At 43.7% G+C, this 26,819-nt stretch overlaps 2 protein-coding genes across 3 annotated transcripts in view; one reads left to right on the top strand and one right to left on the bottom strand.

Annotated features, from left to right (window-relative positions):
- Positions 1–11,208, bottom strand: part of ggps1 (geranylgeranyl diphosphate synthase 1) — a 42,015-nt gene extending 30,807 nt beyond the window's left edge. Inside the window, exon 1 of the mRNA XM_081351924.1 lies at positions 10,876–11,208. The gene's annotated coding sequence lies outside the window, so the exon portion shown is untranslated. The remainder of the gene's footprint in view (positions 1–10,875) is intronic.
- A 1,205-nt stretch (positions 11,209–12,413) lies between these two features.
- The window catches only part of arid4b (AT-rich interaction domain 4B), an 86,288-nt gene continuing 71,882 nt past the window's right edge, over positions 12,414–26,819 (top strand). For both annotated transcript variants that reach the window (XM_081351467.1, XM_081351465.1), the window contains exons 1-2: positions 12,414–12,614; positions 19,218–19,277. In XM_081351467.1, the coding sequence (XP_081207593.1) occupies positions 19,272–19,277 (6 nt within the window). In that variant the 5' untranslated portion in view covers positions 12,414–12,614; positions 19,218–19,271. The remainder of the gene's footprint in view (positions 12,615–19,217; positions 19,278–26,819) is intronic.

The raw sequence follows: 26,819 nt of genomic DNA, 5'->3' as shown, positions 1-26,819 counted from the left end.
ATTACTCTCCCTCATGTTGTTCCAACCCCGTAAGACTTTCGTTCATCTTCAGAACACAAATTAAGATATTTTTGATTAAATCTGAGAGCTGTCTCACTCCTCCGCAGCACTTCTGGGTTGTACGTCAGAACGGAGGCTCACTATTGGCCAGCATCACACACATGACCAGCGTCGGCCAATAGTGAGCCTCCGTTCTGACGTACAACCCAGAAGCGCTGCGCTGTTACACTACGTGAACTTACTCAGAGAAACACAGAAGAAAATGAAGAGTTGAACAAAGTCGTTATTTTTGCGCACAAAAAGTATTCTCGTCGCTAGGCCTGTCGCGATAGTCAATAAATCAATTAATCGCACGATAAAAAAAATGAGCTCGATAATTTTTCCGGCCGCAATAATTCCATTTGCATGCTTGTTTGTTTTCCTCGTCTCTCTCTCTCTCTCTACCAAATAGACTGGATGACCACTCTCGGTTCCTTAGCATATAGGAGGAAACCCTCTTGTCAGTTGCATAGTCTTTGTGTGGGGAGGCGGCGCCGCGGCGCTTGTCATTAACATGGTCTTTGTATGGGAAAGCGCCGGCGGGACTGCCGGGAGAGAGAGAAGACGCTAGTTGTGAGTTGGAGGGGTAAAAAAAGAAAAAGATGGAATTGGTTTCAAAGCCAAACGCGACAGCGAGCCCGATCTCATGAAAATGCGTATCTATACCACGAATGTTATTTCTCGTGCCATTTATACGCCAAAAATAGTTTTTGCGTGCATATGATATGCACTTTATGGCGTGTAATACGCACGCACTCCTCACCCCTAATCCTAACCAAGTATTTTCAGTGCGTAGCATATACACGCAATAAAGCACGTCTCCATCTTCCCGACAGTAAATTACACAATCACTCGGGCGTTTGTTTAGTCGACAAGTAACAGGAGAACAGTGCAAAATGCTGTGGTATCCTGTTGAGGCTTTTTTTTTTTATTTGTTTACAAAGGTCCTAACCAGCAGTTTTGCCTGTTATGGAATGTATCACTATATGTCTGAGCCTATAGTTTAATATTTTTTGAAGTGCAATTTTGTTTACATCCATTTTATTTATTGTTTTCGGTATTTATTCAAGTGAATTTTTTTGTTAACAGACATTTAGAGTCCATTGCTTTTATTGTTTTTGGTTGTTTTGTTCATTTTTTGTGGATATTTAAAATGTTTTTCCGTTTTTAATGTTTAATATTCTTAAGAAATAAAAGTTTATAGATCTTTGAAAAGGTGTACCTGCATTATTATGCCATTATCATTATATTAGATGAAAATGGCCTCAAACGACAATATTATCGTTTATCGCAATAATTTCTTGGACAATTTATCGTCCAGCAAAATTTGTTATCGTGACAGGCCAACTCGTCGCTTGATAAACTTAAGGTTGAGCCGCTGTAGTCACTTGGACTATTTTAAACATTGTCTTTACTAACTTTCTGGACCGGCAAGTTTCAATAACAGAGAAGCCTATGGAGGAGTGAGACAGCTCTCAGATTTAATCAAAAATATCTTAATTTGTGTTCTGAAGATGAACGAAAGTCTTACGGGGTTGAACAACATGAGGGAGAGTAATGACTGACAGAACTTTCATTTTTGGTTGAACTAACCCTTTAAACATGTTCCTCAATTTCATTTGACAAGGGCTGTAATCAGAAGATCATATAGGCTGTATTTTGAACTAACCCTTTAATCTAATTTACCTTTGAAAGAAATGTTTAATGTTTCATTAAAGTATAATAAATGTGTATAAAATGCAATATCCTTAGTACTGGACAAACATTTGGAATCATTATGATTTTTTCCCCCTCAAAAACGGTAATCTTGTTAAATATTACTACAAATTAAAATAAATGTATTCTATTTGAATATATTTTTAAATGTGAATTTTCAGCATCATTACTCCAGTATTCAGTGTCACACTCCTAAAGACACTCCTAAAGCACGGTTAAAATTACCTTAACACAACACAATAATTGGCTTACTGCTTTATTAATTACTCATTGTATTTAAATGAATAACCCTACATGATGACCAGATCAAATGTTGCCATTTATAACATCAGGTTTTAAGTGATCATGCATATTAAATCAATGACCAACAAACAGTCAAAAACTGCCAAATATCTATAAATCATTCTGATCGATATCTAAGAACTCAAACTCACTGACAATTGGATCTAGTATTGCAATATTCTTCAGAATGAATCTAATTAGGTCATTTAGAGAAAATCACTTCATTCGATCAGTTACATCTCAGCTATTGGGAGTGACAACAGTAGAGGAGAGCTCGAGCATCAGGGACCGTTTATTACAGCATGTCCATGTCGCGCTCATGGAAGGGCAGCACTGGACTCAGGAACAATTTCATGGACACGACAGAGACAAGCTTTAGCAGTCGCAGCCCATCACTCACACACACTCTCTTCTGGGCCCGAACGGGGAACACACACCAGGACACGGACAGGGAACACACACCAGGACACGGACGGGGAACACACACCAGGACACAGGGAACACACACCAGGACACGGACAGGGAACACACACCAGGACACGGACGGGGAACACACACCAGGACACGGACGGGGAACACACACCAGGACGGGGACAGGGAACACACACCAGGACACGGACAGGGAACACACACCAGGACACGGACGGGGAACACACACCAGGACACGGACGGGGAACACACACCAGGACGGGGACAGGGAACACACACCAGGACACGGACAGGGAACACACACCAGGACACGGACAGGGAACACACACCAGGACACGGACAGGGAACACACACCAGGACACGGACAGGGAACACACACCAGGACACGGACGGGGAACACACACCAGGACACGGACGGGGAACACACACCAGGACACGGACGGGGAACACACACCAGGACGGGCACAGGGAACACACACACCAGGACAGGGAACACACACACCAGGACACAGGGAACACACACGAGGACACAGGGAACACACACACCAGGACACAGGGACAGGGAACACACACCAGGACACAGGGACAGGGAACACACACACCAGGACACAGGGACAGGGAACACACACACACCAGGACACAGGGAACACACACCAGGACACAGGGACAGGGAACACACACACCAGGACACAGGGAACACACACACCAGGACACAGGGAACACACACCAGGACACAGGGAACACACACACCAGGACACAGGGACAGGGAACACACACACCAGGACACAGGGACAGGGAACACACACACCAGGACACAGGGACAGGGAACACACACACCAGGACACAGGGACAGGGAACACACACACCAGGACACAGGGACAGGGAACACACACACCAGGACACAGGGACAGGGAACACACCAGGGATGGAAATTAGCACCCGCCACCAGCCAAATGCGGGTGATTTTGTGTCGTGGCGGGTAAACTCGCTTCACCTACCGGCCACCGTGGCGGGTAAATAAAAATAGCATAGGCTACTGTTTCACACAGACGGCGGACACTTTTAGAGGAGGCACACTTTAAAAAAAAATGTGGCGTTACATCGCAGGCGTTAAGAGCTGGTTAAGAGGTCTGCAGAGAAAACATCTTTGCATTCACTTAACAATGAAATCACTCACGCCTGACGCGCTATTCGCGAACGCTATTAGGGAACGCGATGGTGGAGCGTTTTTAAGATTTCCACTCTGAAGGGTGGTTTCACTTTTTTGTGACACACACCAGGACACGGGGAACACACACCAGGACACGGGGAACACACACACCAGGACACGGGGAACACACACACCAGGACACGGGGAACACACACACCAGGACACGGGGAACACACACACCAGGACACGGGGAACACACACCAGGACACGGGGAACACACACCAGGACACGGGGAACACACACACCAGGACACGGGGAACACACACCAGGACACAGGGACAGGGAACACACACACCAGGACACAGGGAACACACACACCAGGACACAGGGACAGGGAACACACACACCAGGACACGGGGAACACACACCAGGACACAGGGAACACACACACCAGGACACAGGGAACACACACACCAGGACACGGGGAACACACACCAGGACACAGGGACAGGGAACACACACACCAGGACACAGGGAACACACACACCAGGACACAGGGACAGGGAACACACACACCAGGACACAGGGAACACACACACCAGGACACAGGGAACACACACACCAGGACACAGAGAACACACACACCAGGACACAGGGAACACACACACCAGGACACAGGGACAGGGAACACACACACCAGGACACGGGGAACACACACCAGGACACAGGGAACACACACACCAGGACACGGGGAACACACACCAGGACACAGGGAACACACACACCAGGACACGGGGAACACACACCAGGACACAGGGAACACACACACCAGGACACAGGGAACACACACACCAGGACACGGGGAACACACACCAGGACACAGGGACAGGGAACACACACACCAGGACACAGGGAACACACACACCAGGACACAGGGACAGGGAACACACACACCAGGACACAGGGAACACACACACCAGGACACAGGGAACACACACACCAGGACACAGAGAACACACACACCAGGACACAGGGAACACACACACCAGGACACAGGGACAGGGAACACACACACCAGGACACGGGGAACACACACCAGGACACAGGGAACACACACACCAGGACACGGGGAACACACACCAGGACACAGGGAACACACACACCAGGACACGGGGAACACACACCAGGACACAGGGAACACACACACCAGGACACGGGGAACACACACACCAGGACACAGGGACAGGGAACACACACACCAGGACACAGGGACAGGGAACACACACACCAGGACACGGGGAACACACACCAGGACACAGGGAACACACACACCAGGACACGGGGAACACACACACCAGGACACGGGGAACACACACCAGGACACAGGGACAGGGAACACACACACCAGGACACGGGGAACACACACCAGGACACAGGGAACACACACACCAGGACACGGGGAACACACACCAGGACACAGGGAACACACACACCAGGACACGGGGAACACACACCAGGACACAGGGACAGGGAACACACACACCAGGACACAGGGAACACACACACCAGGACACGGGGAACACACACCAGGACACAGGGAACACACACACCAGGACACGGGGAACACACACCAGGACAGGGAACACACACACCAGGACACGGGGAACACACACCAGGACACGGGGAACACACACACCAGGACACGGGGAACACACACCAGGACACAGGGAACACACACACCAGGACACGGGGAACACACACCAGGACACAGGGAACACACACACCAGGACACAGGGAACACACACACCAGGACACAGGGAACACACACACCAGGACACGGGGAACACACACACCAGGACACAGGGACAGGGAACACACACACCAGGACACAGGGAACACACACACCAGGACACAGGGACAGGGAACACACACACCAGGACACGGGGAACACACACCAGGACAGGGAACACACACACCAGGACACGGGGAACACACACACCAGGACACGGGGAACACACACCAGGACACAGGGACAGGGAACACACACACCAGGACACAGGGACAGGGAACACACACACCAGGACACGGGGAACACACACCAGGACAGGGAACACACACACCAGGACACGGGGAACACACACCAGGACACGGGGAACACACACACCAGGACACGGGGAACACACACCAGGACACAGGGAACACACACACCAGGACACGGGGAACACACACCAGGACACAGGGACAGGGAACACACACACCAGGACACAGGGAACACACACACCAGGACAGGGAACACACACACCAGGACACGGGGAACACACACACCAGGACACGGGGAACACACACACCAGGACACGGGGAACACACACCAGGACACGGGGAACACACACCAGGACACGGGGAACACACACCAGGACACAGGGACAGGGAACACACACACCAGGACACGGGGAACACACACCAGGACAGGGAACACACACACCAGGACACGGGGAACACACACCAGGACACGGGGAACACACACACCAGGACACGGGGAACACACACCAGGACACGGGGAACACACACCAGGACACGGGGAACACACACCAGGACACAGGGAACACACACACCAGGACACGGGGAACACACACACCAGGACACGGGGAACACACACCAGGACACAGGGACAGGGAACACACACACCAGGACACAGGGACAGGGAACACACACACCAGGACACGGGGAACACACACCAGGACAGGGAACACACACACCAGGACACGGGGAACACACACCAGGACACGGGGAACACACACACCAGGACACGGGGAACACACACCAGGACACAGGGAACACACACACCAGGACACGGGGAACACACACCAGGACACAGGGACAGGGAACACACACACCAGGACACAGGGAACACACACACCAGGACAGGGAACACACACACCAGGACACGGGGAACACACACACCAGGACACGGGGAACACACACACCAGGACACGGGGAACACACACCAGGACACGGGGAACACACACCAGGACACGGGGAACACACACCAGGACACAGGGACAGGGAACACACACACCAGGACACGGGGAACACACACCAGGACAGGGAACACACACACCAGGACACGGGGAACACACACCAGGACACGGGGAACACACACACCAGGACACGGGGAACACACACCAGGACACGGGGAACACACACCAGGACACGGGGAACACACACCAGGACACAGGGAACACACACACCAGGACACGGGGAACACACACACCAGGACACGGGGAACACACACCAGGACACGGGGAACACACACCAGGACACAGGGAACACACACCAGGACACAGGGAACACACACACCAGGACACGGGGAACACACACACCAGGACACAGGGACAGGGAACACACACCAGGACACAGGGAACACACACACCAGGACACAGGGAACACACACACCAGGACACGGGGAACACACACCAGGACACAGGGACAGGGAACACACACACCAGGACACGGGGAACACACACCAGGACACAGGGACAGGGAACACACACACCAGGACACAGGGAACACACACACCAGGACGGGGACAGGGAACACACACACCAGGACACAGGGAACACACACACCAGGACGGGGACAGTGAACACACACACCTGGACACAGGGAACACACACACCAGGACACAGGGACAGGGAACACACACACCAGGACACGGGGAACACACACACCAGGACACAGGGACAGGGAACACACACACCAGGACACGGGGAACACACACACCAGGACACGGGGAACACACACCAGGACACAGGGAACATACACACCAGGACACGGGGAACACACACCAGGACACAGGGAACACACACACCAGGACACGGGGAACACACACCAGGACACAGGGACAGGGAACACACACACCAGGACACAGGGAACACACACCAGGACACAGGGAACACACACACCAGGACACAGGGAACACACACACCAGGACACGGGGAACACACACCAGGACACGGGGAACACACACACCAGGACACGGGGAACACACACCAGGACACAGGGACAGGGAACACACACACCAGGACACAGGGAACACACACACCAGGACGGGGACAGGGAACACACACACCAGGACACAGGGAACACACACACCAGGACGGGGACAGTGAACACACACACCAGGACACAGGAAACACACACACCAGGACACAGGGACAGGGAACACACACACCAGGACACAGGGAACACACACACCAGGACACAGGGACAGGGAACACACACACCAGGACACGGGGAACACACACACCAGGACACGGGGAACACGCACACCAGGACACGGGGAACACGCACACCAGGACACGGGGAACACGCACCAGGACACGGGGAACACACACCAGGACACAGGGAACACACACACCAGGACACGGGGAACACACACCAGGACACAGGGACAGGGAACACACACACCAGGACACAGGGAACACACACACCAGGACGGGGACAGGGAACACACACACCAGGACACAGGGAACACACACACCAGGACGGGGACAGTGAACACACACACCAGGACACAGGGAACACACACACCAGGACACAGGGACAGGGAACACACACACCAGGACACAGGGAACACACACACCAGGACACAGGGACAGGGAACACACACACCAGGACACGGGGAACACACACCAGGACAGGGAACACACACACCAGGACACAGGGAACACACACACCAGGACACAGGGACAGGGAACACACACACACCAGGACACGGGGAACACACACCAGGACAGGGAACACACACACCAGGACACGGGGAACACACACCAGGACACAGGGAACACACACCAGGACACAGGGAACACACACACCAGGACACGGGGAACACACACCAGGACACAGGGACAGGGAACACACACACCAGGACACGGGGAACACACACCAGGACACAGGGACAGGGAACACACACACCAGGACACAGGGACAGGGAACACACACACCAGGACACGGGGACAGGGAACACACACACCAGGACACGGGGAACACACACCAGGACACGGGGACAGGGAACACACACACCAGGACACGGGGAACACACACCAGGACACGGGGACAGGGAACACACACACCAGGACACGGGGAACACACACCAGGACACAGGGACAGGGAACACACACACCAGGACACAGGGACAGGGAACACACACACCAGGACACGGGGACAGGGAACACACACACCAGGACACGGGGAACACACACCAGGACACAGGGACAGGGAACACACACACCAGGACACGGGGAACACACACCAGGACAGGGAACACACACACCAGGACACGGGGAACACACACCAGGACACGGGGAACACACACCAGGACACGGGGAACACACACACCAGGACACGGGGAACACACACCAGGACACAGGGAACACACACACCAGGACACGGGGAACACACACCAGGACACAGGGACAGGGAACACACACACCAGGACACAGGGAACACACACACCAGGACACAGGGACAGGGAACACACACACCAGGACACGGGGAACACACACCAGGACACAGGGACAGGGAACACACACACCAGGACACAGGGAACACACACACCAGGACACAGGGACAGGGAACACACACACCAGGACACAGGGAACACACACACCAGGACGGGGACAGGGAACACACACACCAGGACACAGGGAACACACACACCAGGACGGGGACAGTGAACACACACACCAGGACACAGGGAACACACACACCAGGACACAGGGACAGGGAACACACACACCAGGACACGGGGAACACACACCAGGACACAGGGACAGGGAACACACACACCAGGACACAGGGAACACACACACCAGGACACAGGGACAGGGAACACACACACCAGGACACAGGGAACACACACACCAGGACGGGGACAGGGAACACACACACCAGGACACAGGGAACACACACACCAGGACACAGGGAACACACACACCAGGACGGGGACAGTGAACACACACACCAGGACACAGGGAACACACACACCAGGACACAGGGAACACACACACCAGGACACAGGGAACACACACACCAGGACACAGGGAACACACACACCAGGACACAGGGAACACACACACCAGGACACAGGGAACACACACACCAGGACACAGGGACAGGGAACACACACACCAGGACACAGGGAACACACACACCAGGACACAGGGACAGGGAACACACACACCAGGACACAGGGAACACACACCAGGACACAGGGAACACACACACCAGGACACAGGGAACACACACACCAGGACACAGGGAACACACACCAGGACGGGGACAGGGGTTTTAAACTGGAGGGTCGGGGCACAAAAATGGGTCACAGATGTGTTCGGTATCGGCCGATATATGTTCATTTTTAATGTCATCGTTATCGGCCCAATAAGAAAGTTTGGTCGATATATTAAAGCCGATGAATAATGGATTATTTCCTCCAGCTGAGACACTTCAGATGCGCACTGATCAACATGACGGGTTTGGGACATGGCTTTTACTGGTTAGACTTTTGTTTTTGTAATCAAGCTCTCAAAAATCATAAAAATTTGGATTTAGATTCATCGGCCAATATATCGGTTATCGGCTTATATACTTATATTTCATAAACATGAATAGGCAGTAACTTGAGACCGATCGTATGAAACATGATCCAACAATGGCTCTTCATTCTCGCTCCATCACTACAGCCTGACAGCTCCAGCTTTCACCGACAACACAATGTGGGTTTAACTCAAAGCCTTGCTGTGTGATTAGAAGACACAAGTAATACACATAATAGTAGCCAGAAGTAATCCACTACTTTACCACGTTATGATGCAACAAGTATTATGTGCAAAATAAACAGTATAGCATAAAAAAAGGATGATCTTCAAAATCATGCTTGCTATTGTGTGTGTGTGTGTGTGTATATGTGTATGTATGTAAATATATATATATATATATATATATGCCTATGTGTGTGTCTGTACGGGTAATTTGCCAAACAATTTCACTTAATATTATAATCCTAGCTAAACATTAACAAATGCACATCTAATAATAATAATAAAAATATAATAAATTAAATAACATGTCTTCATTACTATTTAATTCACATGTATAATAATTAACAAGAACATTGTATTATTATTATTACTATTATTAATGTACATTAGGTAAAATGAGATAGTATGGTAACAAAGTTAAATAAATGCTCCACCCACCTTTTCGATCGAAAAATCTGGATCCTCGCACTTCCGCTTTCGTAATCCAGCACGTCACTCTTCCGCTTTCAATTTTTTTTCACTGGCAGCCAGCTCGCTAGCATTAGCCAGTTAGCCAGAGACGGTAATTTAACTCCACTTCGATTCACAACCCATTTAGAACGCGATCAAAACGGCACCTCATCATCTTTAGTACACTAATATCCCGCTATATGTAAAAAGAATAGATATTTAAGACGCGCCAGAGACCCTTCAGTTGATCTGTCATGTCTGAGTTTGACAGGAAGCTCACTCATCCCCGCTGCTCGCGCTTAAATACGCCATGGAGTCCATAGAGCGCATGCGCAGAAAGTGGGTGGGTCCTTTTTCCCCTGACGCCGCAATGAATTATGGTAGATGTAGTTATAGGGTAAGATGCCACCCTTAAGAATAACATAAGTAGATATAAGTTTAGCATGTGCAGATGATGATGCATCAGCCACTGTGTTATTATAGGAAATAAATAGAAACATTTGCTAATTTAGTTGTTGTAAATATATAATTATTCAAAGAGTACATCTTACCCCACTTCTGGGGTAAGCTTTTACACAAATGTCTTTTCGCATGTACTTTTGTACTTTTTCGCAAATGTCATTTTAAAAACATGCAAGTCCCAACTAGCTTTAAAATGTCTATTCAATTATTATTTTAACAATAACAAACAATGTTCTGTTGCCTCAGGAAAATGGCTAAAAATTAAATCAGAACATAAATACAATAATGTTGAAACTTTAAAGGTTAGTTATTTTATTCAAATACACATTTAGACATTTTTATTGGTTTTAAAGAATTACTACTACAGTACATTGAATAAACAAAAATAAGAAAAGTATATAATTTTTATTTTTACAAATGGAAACACATTTTACAGCTTTCCTATTTTTTAAACAATGTTATAGTGTTGAAATTAAAAACAAAGGCTTATTCTTTTCTTTAACTACCTTTATGAATACTAAAATTAGCAAAAAGAAGTAGAAGATTGATTAAGTAATTTTCCTTAAGATAAGATTTGTCATAGGATAAAAACAAAACAAATAAAAGCACAGTTGAAAGCTGGGAATGGTGTGAGGCTTAATAAAAGAACAGAAATCTGACCAAAAACAAACGGAATGAGAACAACATTAAAAAGATCAAATGTTTCAACATGCAAACCACAAAATGTACTAAAGCGTTTAGACTTTTCCTCAGATTTAACTGTGCTCAAAGAGCATGCGCGTGAAGGTGGGCGGAGCCTGGACATATTTTCCCCACTCGCTGTTGAACTCTGGGAAATGTAGTTTACGTCATCATTGTGTGTTCCATCGTCCCAGTGACGATATAACGCGGGTGTCATGTTCAAAACATACAAGTCCCGAGTATCTGTGCGATTAAAGTATCGCAGAGACGTTTTCCCCCGATTTCACCATCCAATAGGAAGCGAGCGGGGCGGTTAGTGCGCGCGCAGCAGCCAATGAGCGCGCGCGGTGTCCACAGTGGGCGGTTTGTGTGTATCCTTCAGTCCGTTACAGACGCGAAGAGGAGGAGGATTAACACAGAGAAAACGAGTGCGATTGCGGAGCTATTTCGTCGGATTCGCATCCCGACACCTTTCCCTACATTTTCGGACGACGTTTCCAGCATTGATCGTCGATGATTTCCCTCGATTGTCCAATGGATTACTAATTTAACGGAGGAACATCGCGATCCGTCGGATACATCAGGTAGGACATTGTGTTGACCAGATAAAGTCTTAATGGAGACGGAGATCGAAAGAAAACTACGCTGCGTCGAGCTTCAGTGTTTAACTAAATGATCACTTGTTAACATTATTCACGCGACTGCATTTGAATCGTTTACTTCTATTTTGACAGCGAGATTTAAAGCGCTGTCGATCAGGGGTTTTGTTAACCTTGTTTTCTCGCCGGCTGAAAGGTTTACGGCGTAAATAGTGCATCTAGACAGCAGGAGACTTTTTGTTCGCCTTTATTAGTTTGTTAATAGTCGATGTAAGTTAGCAGACTGGGCAACTTTGGGCTTCACTTGTATCGCCGTCAGCAGATGTTGTGTTGGAATTCGCGAAAAGACTTGAACACTTTCTTTTTGGCTGCTCGGCATCAAATAGCTCATGGGGGGAAACACTGCCTTGCTGGATCCCTTACGTAAGGCTTTGTGCGATCGAAAGAGTTATTAAGACTAAAAGCGTTAAAATCTCTGAGTGCATGAATTGGGATTATGTGCACGATAATCGCAAATTGGAATCGTTCACGCGCTCTTTAAAAACTCTCGCGCACGATCTCTTCGAATGAATCAACAATCTTGCAGTTTTCAATCCCGAACGTTCGATCATCGCCGTATCGCCTATTTTCTGGAAATTATGTGTTTATTACGAGCTCTACCTTTCTAAGGATCAACCTCGTCGATCTACGGACCTTTTTTGAGCGTGAGCAGAAATGGCTGGCGATGAGGAAGGCTAGTTTTCCAGCAAGCAGATTTCCATCTCTACCGTTGGGTAGTTGTCAAGCTAATTGTTATGTTTGTCATGATAATCGGTTGTGTTTCGACGGTTAGTCTGAACCGCGACAGTTATTGTTTGAACTGACATTGTCGTTACGGCTCACGCGCAGCGACGCATTTGTTTTCCATTCAGTTGATGTCGAAAGAAAACAAGTCCGATTTCCCCCGATCGCAAGCAAGTTGTACAAACCCTGTTTGGCTTGACCTTGTACGGAAAGCTATTAGATCGTTCATTGTGTTACACATAAACCGTCAGCATTTTGTTAGCCGAGCTTTGTCGCCTCCATCTAAACGACGAAAGCTGTCTCGTGTCAGTTTCTTTGTGATTTAGCGAACTGTCTAGTTTTCTCCATTCGGCTTTATTCGAAATAGCAATGTCGCTGTCGTCCCACTTCATGAAGTCAACACGGCTTGCAGTATTAAAGAGTGGGGGCGACAGATTCCGTTCCCTTTGTATGTTCAAAACTGGTCTGAACGTCGCAATGATAAGAATGTCGATGTCAAGCGACTGCAGTTGTGTGGCTCAGAAATGGCGTCATAATGCTGTAGCGCAGTCGACATTATACGTGCACACACACGGACTAACTGTAAAGCTACCTCACTCGTTTAACTTTCTCTAGTAGTTTAACTGTAGTTGTTTTACTCAATTGTAATGCTGACTCCTCAACTCCGTTCGCCTGTAGAAGCGCTTCTGTGGTAAAAAAAAATAATTTCGAAGTGACACGCGGACATTATATAAACGGCTGAAACACGTATGGCTTTAGGGTTTGTAAGCAACTAACGTTACCACAAATAAAATGTCCGCTATAACACTGAATATGTGTCTTTACAAATCACAACTCTCTGTGACAGCCACAGGCTCTGTAAACAGCTAAAGGAGTCAGGGGAGCGGTCCGTCCTGGTCTTAGCCAATAAGAAACGTGCTTTGTCCGTCAATCATTTTGTGCTGACATTGCTGGCATGTTTGTGGAGGGCGGGGTTTCGTTGAGAGGGCGTGGTTTTGATGTGATGGGGACCAAGTGTGTTGGAAGTTAGCAAATAGCCTGAAATCGTTTACAGCGCTTTTAAACCTTAAAGGGTTAGTTCACAAAAAAATGGAAATTTTTCCATAAATTACTCACCCTCAAGCTATTCTAGGTGTATATCATCCAAGCTTTATAATGGGAGTGAATGGTACCCAAAAAAAGGTTATCCATCCATCATAAAAGTAATCCATTTGACTCCAGGGGTTTATAAAGGCCTTCTGAAGCGAAGCGATGCATTTTTGTACGAAAATGTCTATATTTATAACTTTATGAACTATAATCACTAGCTTCCGGTAATGGCCATACACAAGTCTAGTTCCGGCGGAAGAGTGACCTCTGAACCGACGCATGATGTATTGACGAACGTGGAAGCGCAGAGGATAAAGCAAAACTAAACACCGGTCACAAATTAGTTTGAACCGCGAGAGGCCCCATATTCACTCTGATTATGTTCGGTTGACAAAAGAAAGTCAAGTACACCTAGGATGAGTAAATTGTGGGATAATTTCCATTTTCAGGTGAACTAACCCTTTAAATGAATTAGACTAGATTTTTTTTTCAGTCTTTTTTGGAATTGCAAATGCAGGGATTGTTTCCAAACAGGTTTCCACTGAACACTTCTCCTGTCTGCCATTGGTTGACAAAGAAATAGTTCTGGGCCCCAATTCAGTAGTTGAGACAATATTGCTGTGTCGTGCACAGTGTTTTTTACTCTTCAGTGAAATCAACTAATAAATTAGTTTGTCTCTGTAAATTAAGGTAGGGTAGGAAAAAAAATATGACGTTGAAAAATTGCGCACATCACCTTCAACCATGAAAACCACTTAGCTTTATTACCTCTTCTTTGCAAACATACAAGCTTTAAGCTAATTTATGACAATTAAAGATAGTTTCCTGGCTGTTAACAATAAAAACCTTTTCAACAGTTGTGTTCATATTACTTTGTGATGTTCATCAATGAACTGCAAAATGTAAAGGTAACACTGACTTTACAGTAAGGTCTTATTTATTAAGCATAGTTAATGCACTAAATAACATGAACTAACAATGAATGAACAATAGTTTTACACTATTTATAAACCTGTTAATGTTGGTTAATAAAAATGTTCATGTTAGTAGCCTACACAGTACATTAACTATTGTTAACAGATAGCTACAACTTTTAATCTAAAAAAAAATGTATTAGTAAATGTTGAGATTAATGTTGTTCATTGTTAGTTCATGTTAACTAATGTAATGTTAACAAATGACAACTTATTGTAAAGTGTTATCAATGAAAAATATAAATTAGACTAAGCTATATCTTTATCTTAAATCAAATTACCAATATTGTTTTGATTGTTATAGTAATTAATTATCATTATGACTGATTGAGTTTTGTAGCCTAATTGATTTGAAAATATAATGCCAAATGTTTCTTGAATGTTTCTTGTTGGTCTATATTGTCTGTGCACTACTTCTGAAAATTTAAATTATTGTCTCAAATGTATTCACTTTCGAGGTTGAATAAAAGTGTGTTAAAAGCGGCTTACATACAGCATAATGATCTGGACCTCCAGCATGAAGTGTGTTATCTGCAGCTGCAGGTGTCTGTGTCTCCCGGTTAACAACACACTCTGAAGCTCAGTTTCCTTTCACTGCACAAATACAAACATTTAGCTCCAATCAACTGGTTGCAAATAATAAATAGTCATTTATTTGAGACGTTTATCACTAACTTGAAATACTAGGGATGTAACAATATATTGTGTCACAAATATATCGCAATACAAAAATGCAACAATATGTATCATGGATAGTGACAATATTTATTGTGTATGGTTCACCCAAAATAAAGATTACTGTGTGAGAAAACATTCAAGTTTTCAGAGTTTTAGTGTCAGTACTACATTAAACTACTAATGTTGAATATAATGTATAATAATGCATTGGGGGAATATTTGTGTAAAAAGAGCTTCAGAATCATGAATATTGTTATTCTGGTGTCTCTATTGTCCTGTGCTTTGGGTTTCCAGCACCAAGTCCAAGCCTATTCATTTACACACACAATGTAAAATCAAATTTAGCATTTTAATCAACAGTACCTTTTATCAGGCCATCCTTAAAAATATTTTGGTTTGCAGTAACAGCAAAAAAAAAAGAAAAAATGGGTCGGTAGGTAGGTCTATATATTTTTATATATATATATAAAAAAAAAATATATAAAAAAGTATATTTTTGGGGGACTGGGGGTGGAGAGAACATTTTTCACCGATGTCTAGGGGCTGTTTACACCAGGCCACTTCATGCGTTTTCTCAGATCGGATTGCAATCTGATTTATCAAAACGATTCCAATTACACCTGTTTACATAGGCTAAATGTGTGGTTTTTTTGCGGATATAAATCCGATCTTCAATTCCCGCTATATGCAGATTTAATGGAGTGCACGTCACCGAAAGCAACAGTTATGAGATACATTATTTTATTGATCATCAGCTAAAATTTCTGAATCAAAGCCCGCAACAAGAGAAAGCGGAAATAGCCCTGGTAAGATCATTTAGTTTCTTTACATTTAATGAAGATGATTGTGTGTTAAGCGTCTGCGACTTACTTTCACTTTGATTTGCGATAGCAAATAAACCATATTCAACAACATATAAAAATGAAATAATCTTTAGAGTAAAGCCGCAGCCATCATTACCAAGCGCGAACCATGCACAGTGAATGAAACGAAGCAAACTTAGCCTACAGGCCGTAGTGTGACATGCGTAAACCAATGGTGTACTGTAAACAATCACAGATGACGCGCCACGGGTTTTTATTTAAAAGAAAGAACGTAGCTTATGTTCGTATGTAGGTCTAGGCAATTTATATTCACAATACTTAATAACTAATATTATTTTATTGCATTTGTATTAGTTGTTTGAAGAGTTAAAAAAAAATCGGTCGGTCTTAACGCAAGTTTACAACCGGCAAGTCGGTCGGACTAAAAGGGAAAATAAATAAATAAATGGGTCGGTACTAAATTGACAGGGTCGGTCGGGTTACGGCAAACAAGAATATTTTTAAGGATGGCCTCATATGTCTTGGAGTATCGCAATAATATCGTATTGTGATATGTATCGAATTGTGACATGAGGGAATCGTTACACCCCTATTTAGCTGCAATCAACTGGTTGCATATCTAATAATTAGTCATTTATTTGAGACTTTTATATCTTGAAATACTCTTATTACAGTGACAATCTCTGTGAAATAACCTGACGTTAAGTGTTTTCAGCAATGGTTATAGGTAATGGACTATACCATCTCAACCATTTGATTACCATCTCACTCTTACTAAACTTTACGTTAAAACGTACAAATATTTTGCATAACAAATCTGAGCCATTTGTTTTCACTTTCTTACTATTTAGCACAATTTAGGGGAATATTGTTGTGCATGTGTGTTTCAGTGTAAATCTAAAGTTATTCAGATTTCTCAGTAACAAACATCCTAGTATGATGGATAAAATGTTCTAAAATGTACTTTCTGTGGCCGCATTTACATTACATGGCTCAAGTGGCCCAATTCCCAATGTTTTTTCTTCCACGTGGCACTGATCGGATATAACCCACGGGCGTGTTTATGCAGCTAAAAAGCACATGGATTCATATATTCTGCCATGTAAGTGATCAGATCGGATATTTCTCTGCGAGTCGTACGTCATTGAAAAAGCGACAGTGGCGAATGACATAGACACCAACCATGATCACATGACTCTTTTCAATGGCGGACGAAAGCTCAACCCAATTGTTTTGCTGACCTTTAAAGATGGTGCGGAAAGCAAAAGCTTGTATTGTCATTTCATCTGCGTCCATTGCAAATCCAAATCTTCCTAAGGGTTTCCGGGTCAGTGGTTTCACCAAGTGTATAGTGTAAATGCAGATATCGGTCAATGGAGTGAATGGAGTGAATCTGCATAGAAAATAATAAACAAATTGCAAGCATAGATAAATACACTGGTACAAAGATACAAATGAAATAAGCAGTGCTTTATGTTTTTCAGGCAAGTGTAACAATATTCAGGTAAAGAAATTGAATAATCAAATGTAAAATAACACTGCATAGTCTTCACTGTATTAAATTAAATATAGTTCATCTTTGTTACAGCTTCAAAAGTGATTTTCTCTTTATATTTTGTTTGATTAATATTAATGACACAGACGGCTGCAGGTTTATTAGGCTGCTGTCACTTTAAGAGCTAATGCACAGATCTTATTATAATGATTCGAATCCGTATTCTTTCTCAGTTGTTTACGTTCAGGTTAGCCATAAGCAACTGTGTAAACAAGGATACTTTCTTTTCCTCTTACTGCGGTAAAAAGTAGTGTTTATAAGCGCACATTCCGTCTGCAGTTTTTGTAGCATAATTTCACAAATCTAAAGTTAGACCATTCTGGTTTTGTTTTACATCTTAAATTATACAATCGAATTGAAATCAAAAACAACTGCTTGTGTGTAGCATCTTTGTGTGGATTGTGATTAACAAAGAATCTCTGTAGCCATTGGAAATTAGAGGCAACCACTGCATTTTAAAGTTTGCCTGTTATAGAGCAAATAAATTAGCCTAAGCAAAGAAAAAAAAAAAATCTGCCAATTTGTTTGTAAAAAAAATGGGACTCATCCATGAAAAATCATGATCATGGTGCATCACAAACTGTCCTACTTAATGTCAGATCAAACATGCCAAAGCAGTCTTTTCACTCATGTGTTCAGTGTCTAGCTCTCGTTCTCATTATAAATGTGTGTTCATGTCTTTCAGCTGAAGACCTGAAAGTGAGTTCACTCAAGAGGATCACCGTCACCGTGGACGGAGATGAAGGTAATGCTCCTGAACTTTAGAGACACTGTATGAAGATGAAATGGTGGAGGTCAGATGAAGAATTGCCGAGTTGACTTGTCTATAGACACTGGTTTACATCACAGCACCACAAAACCATGGTTTTCTACTTGCTTTAGTCATTTGGTTGCAGTTTGTATTGGGAGAGACATTCTCATTTACCTGGACAGTTTGTATTTTTGTATTTGTAAGTGCATTATAGTCATTCTTGGTCTGTTTTCCTGGCGGTGGAAGACGTGAATGTATGCTATGTTGTGTTATGTCGACTTTTGATAAATGCTGCAAGCTTGAAATCTGATTTCATGGGGTTTATAAGATGCTCAATGCTTGTTTTTAAAGTTTAAGCATTAGTTTAAAAGTTTGTTTTGGTAATGTATTTTTAATAACATTTTTATTGGGTGTCGATCTGTGTCTGCTGTTTTTGTTTATACAAGAATCTTTCCTTTGTGTAGCACTGAATCCATTTTAATGGTCACAGTGTTGAATTTTGCATAAGAATTTTGCTCCGAAGTGCAAACATGTTCCCACAGACGTGCTGCTCTCCGGTAACGTCACTGCTCGGTACGGAAAACATGAACGCTTTGCTTCCTGATTTTCTTTTGGTCTATTTCTATCTATAAATTCATCATTGTAGGAAATTTAATACCAGTCGGCTCTTCAGTTGTTTTCATTTATGCTTTTGTTTCCATGGTTACTAGCGACCAGATCCTTACCTGTAAATTTAAAGTGAGGTCCTGTAAGTGTACTTAATGTATATCATATTGATTAGGTTCAACTAGGTTAAATTACAAGGGGCAGTATAAGGAAGAGAATAGTCCAGTGGATGGCGAAAGCAATATTGATGTTAAAGCATGCATTGTCAGGGCAAGAATTTAAGGGCTTGTTTACCAGGGCTGGGAGTCTTTTGGAATCAAACAAATAGATTCAAATCTATTCTTGGGGTCGATGAAAAAAAAAAAAAAGAAAAGATTTTAGATTTTGAATTGAATTTTGATTCAATTAATCTGAGCACCTGATCAATGAACTGCACACAGATCCTTCACAGAAACAGCTGATCTAAAATAGGCCTTTTGTCCTTGAAGCCCCCTCTGTACATTATATATCCGTATATAAGAAAACCTGTGTCCACAATTAATTGATATTAAATACAACTTAAATTTAAATTAAAGTTTTGTTAAATTATTATTTTTCAATCTCATGTTACTGTGATTATCAGCTGGTTCTGATCAGTGGTTGATCGCTTGGAGTTCGAAAAATATAAGATGTGCTGTCGTATTCACAATATTTAGTGATTTAGCCTCAGATACAGGATATGCTCATTCGATATTTGTCATTTGCTCTCTTTGAACATTTTTGTCATTAAAATAGATTAGTTTTTTAAATTAGCAAAGTTCAAAACTCGTACATTATAGGGATGCGCGGTATACCGGTACTGCAAAAATACCGGTATATATTATATTTCAAACGGTACAATATCATAATTTTGCTCAATTCGGTATTTGATGCACGGCAGTTTCGAAGTTCACCGCTAGGCGGAAGTGCGCTATACCCAAAAAGACGCGGGTACTAGAGGGCTGCATTGGGATTGAGTCCCGCCGGGTCCCGCGGGACCCAACGCAAATCTCGCGGGAGCGGGCGGTTTGAACTTTGCTGCGGGCGGGAATGGGCGGCTAAAAAAAACACTGCGGGATCGGGAGGTAGCCTTGCAACATGATGGAGATGTCAATAATGGCGCTTTTCCACTACACAGTACCAGCTCGGCTCGGCTCGGCTCGGCTCGGCTCGACTCGCCTTTATTTGGTTTTCCACTGTGTAAAAGTTGTAACTGTATCTGCTTCCAGGTACTTTTTTTCGTACCCCCTCCGGCGGGGTTCTGAGCGAGCTTAGGCGATACTAAAATGTGACGTGAAAACACGGCAGACTGCTGATTGTTCAGAGAGAAGCATCACTATTCACTGCGTCATCATTGCACGCGCAAGACAGAGTATCCTGAATAAAAAACAGCAAAAACGAAAACAAAACCATCCAAAAACAGCACACTCGATTTCCTCCATTATCCTGTGTGTAGTATGTGTCCAGTAGGCTATGCCGGCCAGGGAAACGAAACAAACAACCCCATGAATCTCTTTAATAATAGCAATACAAATATGTGTTTTTTCCTGCGGGACGGGAGAAGACACAAAATCAATGCATCTCTATTATTGTGCGGGAATAAATTCTCAGAGTTTTGCGGGTGCGGGCGGGAGTGGACATACATATTGCGGGAGCGGGCGGGAGTGAAACACATGCGTTGCGGGAGCGGGCGGTAATGGTCAGAAATTCGGCGGGCGCGGGCGGGAGCGGGATGATGAAACCAGTCCCGCGCAGGGCTCTAGCGGGTACCTTGAAACCGGCAAAAAGTGACAACCGAGAAACAAGATGGATCAAATTGATCAAGCTAATTCTACACGCCCGCAATTAATCAATAAAGAGGGCAGCAGAAGTGAAATATGGCATTACTTTGCCTACAGAGGTAATGAAAAAGGTGAAGCTACAGACGTGAATGCACCACTATGCAAACGCTGTTTGAAATCCTTTGTCGCAACGGGAGGCAACACTTCAAATCTGGCTAAGCATTTGTTTCTAGCTCATCATGACTTATTCAAGGAGTTCAGAGATCGACAGGTGAGTCCATCATTCAACTGATTTAATTTAGACTTTTATTCACAACACCGATCAGCGCACATAGCCTACATAACTGCTATTATCAGTGAAATAAGATACGGTAAACACGAAAGCTCAAATGTGCTTGCATGACACGCTAGAACCAATGAATGAAGTTTAGGTCTCATAATTGTTGCACTTTCAAACAATAATATATTGATTGAATTTGAATGAATATAGAGATTAGTAATATCAATTTTAGTATTAGTGATCGTAAAATAAATGGCATATTACTATTACTGCCGCTGTGGCAACCCCTAGAGGAATCAGCCAAAAGAGAGAGAGTAATACGTTGTTTTTTTTTTTTTTTTTGCAAAATCAAAATTGAACCTATGTTCCCTCTAGGTTTTTTTGGTTTGTTATATTGATACGTTTTTGTTTTGTGATAAAGAGTAACGACTGACAAGATATGAAGATATTAAACTATTTAAATAGTATCTTTTCAAAATTTAACCTACTGTATGTTCCCTGGCTGTAGGTTTTTGTTTTTTGTTAACATTTTGATACTTTTGGTTTGTACATTTGGTGCAGCAGAGTTTCAAGCAGTGTTTTTAATTATTTTTTTATTTATTTTTTTATAAAATTGTTTCAATTCATTTAACCTTTGAGGCTGGTTATTGGTCACTTGTGGTATCGATTTAGTATCGATACCGAGGTATTAGATTCTGGTATCGTACCGAAGCCAAAATTGTGGTATCGAGCCATCCCTAGTACATTAAGATATGCTAGCTAGTTTATTGCTGCATCATCAAATAACTTCTATTGAACATGGATTGGATCCATTTCACATTCATCAGGCCAACATAAATACAACAGAACAAAGATGCATATGAAATAAACAGTGCTTTTCAGCTAGGTCTAAATTTTCAGGTACAGAAATAAAGTAATCAAATGTAAAATTATATTCTTCATTGTTTAAATTAAATGTTTATCGCAGCAGGAATATTAGGATGCTGTCACTTTAAGAGCGGCACGGATCCAATATACTGATACACAAGTGTTTTATTTCTCAACTGTTTACATTCGTTTAAGACATAACCGGCTGTTACAAGGATACTTGACAAGACAGGCATTACAAACTCTGAATTGAATTGACAAAAAAAAAAGACAAGTAAACAAGTCAGTAATAAAGTAAGAACAAATAAACATTACAAACGATAGCACAATCATATAAAATGGACTAAAGACAGGGCCTGAATTTCATTTTGGAAAATGGGGGGGAAATCCCCCCTTAGGTGATTCTTATGGGGGGGAATTTTTAATTTGAGGGGGGAGTTTAGACTTTTTTTTTAATTACATTTATCTCGCCTAAATGTATGCTTAGCCTACTCATTGCATTTTTACAATGGGGTCATTTTGTTCTTAAGAATTTACACAACTCAAGGAAGCTTGATTTCAATCTTTGAATTAAATTGAAAAAAGTAGCACAAATAAATACAATAGAATAAAGATATCAATAAAGAGAAATAAAGAGAAAAGTTTTTGCTTAGGTCTAAAACTAGTAGGCTATTCAGAAATACTACAGAGACTGAATAAAGTAGCCTAATCAAATGTAAAATAACACTGGGTAGTATTTTAGTCCTGACTAAATTAAATTCATAGGCTATTAATCCTGATTCCTTAAAATGAAAGCTATGTTTTGTTGTTTTGACAAACAAATTAATGACAGACACATATGGCTGCTGTCCCTTTAAGAGCTAGTGCACGGATCCTGTTTTCATTATACGGTCACGTGCGATTTATGCTTATTTAAGACATAACCGACTGTGTTTAGATTAGAGGATACTCTCCAAGACCGAAATTGACATCATTTTCTTATGTTTTTGACTGTTAAAGCGATTTATAATCCACGAAAAATAACTTTTGTTACCCGCGAGCTGTTTGTGAGGCTGCTTTACTCTATGTATGTGTGCAGAGAAAAAAGCATCTCTCAGACAGCGCGCAAGTACCGAAGAGTTTAAAATCGCGTGACTGTTTAAACTGGTGAGACTTGAAAAGACGTGCAAATGGTAAACTTTAGTTACTCGTGATGCAATGCTGGCCCGATCGACTCCCGAAACGCGAGAGTGTATTTCCGCCGCCTGCTGCGCGCTTAACGATTGCATTGTGCAACCCATTTTGAGAGACGCGAGATAGAAGACGCAGCGCCGCTGAATCACTCACGCTGTTTGTGAAATTGCGTCTCGCAGACAGTTTTAAAATGACTGATTTGATTTTCCATCTGCGTGGATTAATTTACTAATACAACCTGAACCTACATGCTAAAGTGAATCAATGTTTGCGGGAATTTCCCGCATTATAAATGGGAGACCTGCGGGAATGATAAAAAATATGCGCAATACCCGCAATCCCGCACCGAAATTCAAGCCCTGAAAGAAATTAAATAAACAGTGCTGTAGGTTTTTCAGGTAGGTCTAACAGTAGTATTCAGGTTAGAAATAAATCAAATGTAAATAGTCAAATGCAAAATATACACTGCATAGTCTTCACTGAGTAAATAAATACAGATGAATCCTTACAATTAAAGTTACAAAAGTGATTCAGTCAAGAGCAGTGAGTGATTTTCTCTCTGTCTTTTGTTGTTTGACTAACATTAATGACAGACGGCAGCTGCTTTATTAGGTTACTGTCACTTTAAGACTGAATGCATGGATCCAATATACCAGGGAACGACAACTGGCGGCCCGCGGGCCAAAACTGGCCCGCCAGCAATATTTTCTGGCCCGCCGGAACATTTTGGAAGTCCTAAATGCTGCACAAAACTCTTCCACTACTTGAGAAAAGCCGCAGTCGCGCGGCGATTTCACCAGCCGCATACTGTGTGAAACGCCCATATGGAATAATGCGGCGCGGGATTACATTTTAAAGATTACCACCGGACGCGAATAGCGCGTCAAATTCGCGCCTGCCGCGTCTAGTTATACGCTTTATCACTTTGTGTTCATTCGCGCGTCAAAAGACGGCAGCGGTCAGAACTCTGGAGTACTTTGGACGGAGCGGGCGGTCTGACAATAGCCAACTCCCGACATCTTTTGACAGCGTATCCGCACTTCATTCTGACCGCCTGTAGGCTACACCTAGCTCTGATGACCTGTTTTGTACTGAAACCATTGTCAGTCAACAACATTCTTTTTTTGCAAGGATGTTTGAAATAGTTCGACAGAAAATAGCCTACTTCATTTGTCAGTAGGGCAATATGATTTTCGTTTATGTTGCTTAGAAATTTGAGTGATAGGCTTTGTCCTATAATTTGTTATTTATATTTCATAATTTTTTTCTGTGGCATTTTTTTTCTCTCTGCTGACAGTATAATGTTAAAATAGCCTAATATTTATATTGACACGAACACAATTTTTGTATAGCATTTATAATTATTATAGGCTACTTAATCTCCTTCTTTCCGAGACTTTCTTTTAGAGACATTTGAATGTGAGATTATGGAAACGAGATCTAAATTTTGCGGACCCGTCAGGTCGGGAAATAAAGCGGGTGAACATCGAGTGTATTTTAAGCGGTTGCTGAATAGAACCTTGTGGGAGCGGGACGAAAAAAAAAAAAACAGTCCCGCGCAGACCTCCTTAAACCATAGGTGTGTATGTGTGTGTCCTGAATAAATAATAATAATAAAAAAGGAATAAAGTTAAAAAGTCGGACTGTAAGCGAATGAGGCATGATTGCTATTCACACCTTTATTAAAATGGCTGTAATCTGTTACCACAATAGTACTTGATCTGTTTAAAAGGTGTTAAATTAAAAATTAAAAATCAAAATTAAAATATGTCTAATCCAGTAATTATTTTTTTCTATTTTTGATCTGAGCACAATCAGAAAATCAGAAAACCCGTCATTATTCGTTTTTTCATTTTAGTTCAGGAATGGAAAAACAAGTCGTTTTTCATCTTTTTATTTTTGGTTTTAATTTGAAAAAACGATTGAACGAATGATCCACGGACTGTGACAACCCATCATATTCCGCGATCATAGGCCTATATAAGAGTATTTAATTTGTATCCATAGGCCTACTCTGTGTAGCTGGCCCGCCATCTACTGGCTAATAAAAATATTGGCCCGTGGCCAAAGTTACTTGCCGACCCCTGCAATATACTGTTACACATGATTTTTATTTCCCAACTGTTTGCGTTCACTTAAGACATAACTTAACGTGAGAGAAGAAAGAGCACAGCTGGTATTGGTGTATCGACACTGCGGAAACTGATTACTGGGACCATTTCAGATATTTCAGTTTTGATATTTTTGACAACACTAAAGTGCTTCATGCAGGTCTCAGGTGTAAACGGGGCCTAAAAGCCCGCTGTGTGCATGCATTACGCAGGGTACTGGCTTCAGTCTTCAACAACGCTGTGATAAAAATGAATGGCAGGCACATGGAGGTGCAGTGGTCACTGAGTCACGCACCATTAGCAAACTCCAACACTTTTAGCTTCCACCCCTGTAACATATGGTCATGCCCAGCAGCTAGGACGACAGCATGAAGATTATCACAGAGATCCATCATGCACTAGTGGTCAAGTCGGTGGCAGCACTCGGATTCTCTGTTGGCTGTGGTTGCTGTTATCTGTTATTTGAATGACCGTGTGTGTGTGTGTGTGTGTGTGTGTGTGTGTGTGTGTGTATGTGTGTGTGTGGTACAGTGAGATTTAACCATCTGCTCCATTGACTGACTGAGTTTGAGGACTAACCTGAGACTCTTATTATTCACATTGTTCATCAAGCTGCTCATTTGACTGTGAACTTTTACTGCTCTTTTAGTTTTAGTATTGTTAAATCTGGGAAGAGAAGGCCAGCTAATGGTCTTGCTTA

The sequence above is a fragment of the Scardinius erythrophthalmus genome (assembly GCF_964197995.2).
Source record: "Scardinius erythrophthalmus genome assembly, chromosome: 21".
NCBI classification, from domain to species: Eukaryota; Metazoa; Chordata; class Actinopteri; order Cypriniformes; family Leuciscidae; genus Scardinius; species Scardinius erythrophthalmus.
The sequence above is the reverse complement of the archived record's forward strand: the minus strand, read 5'-3'. Positions and strand labels throughout refer to the sequence as shown.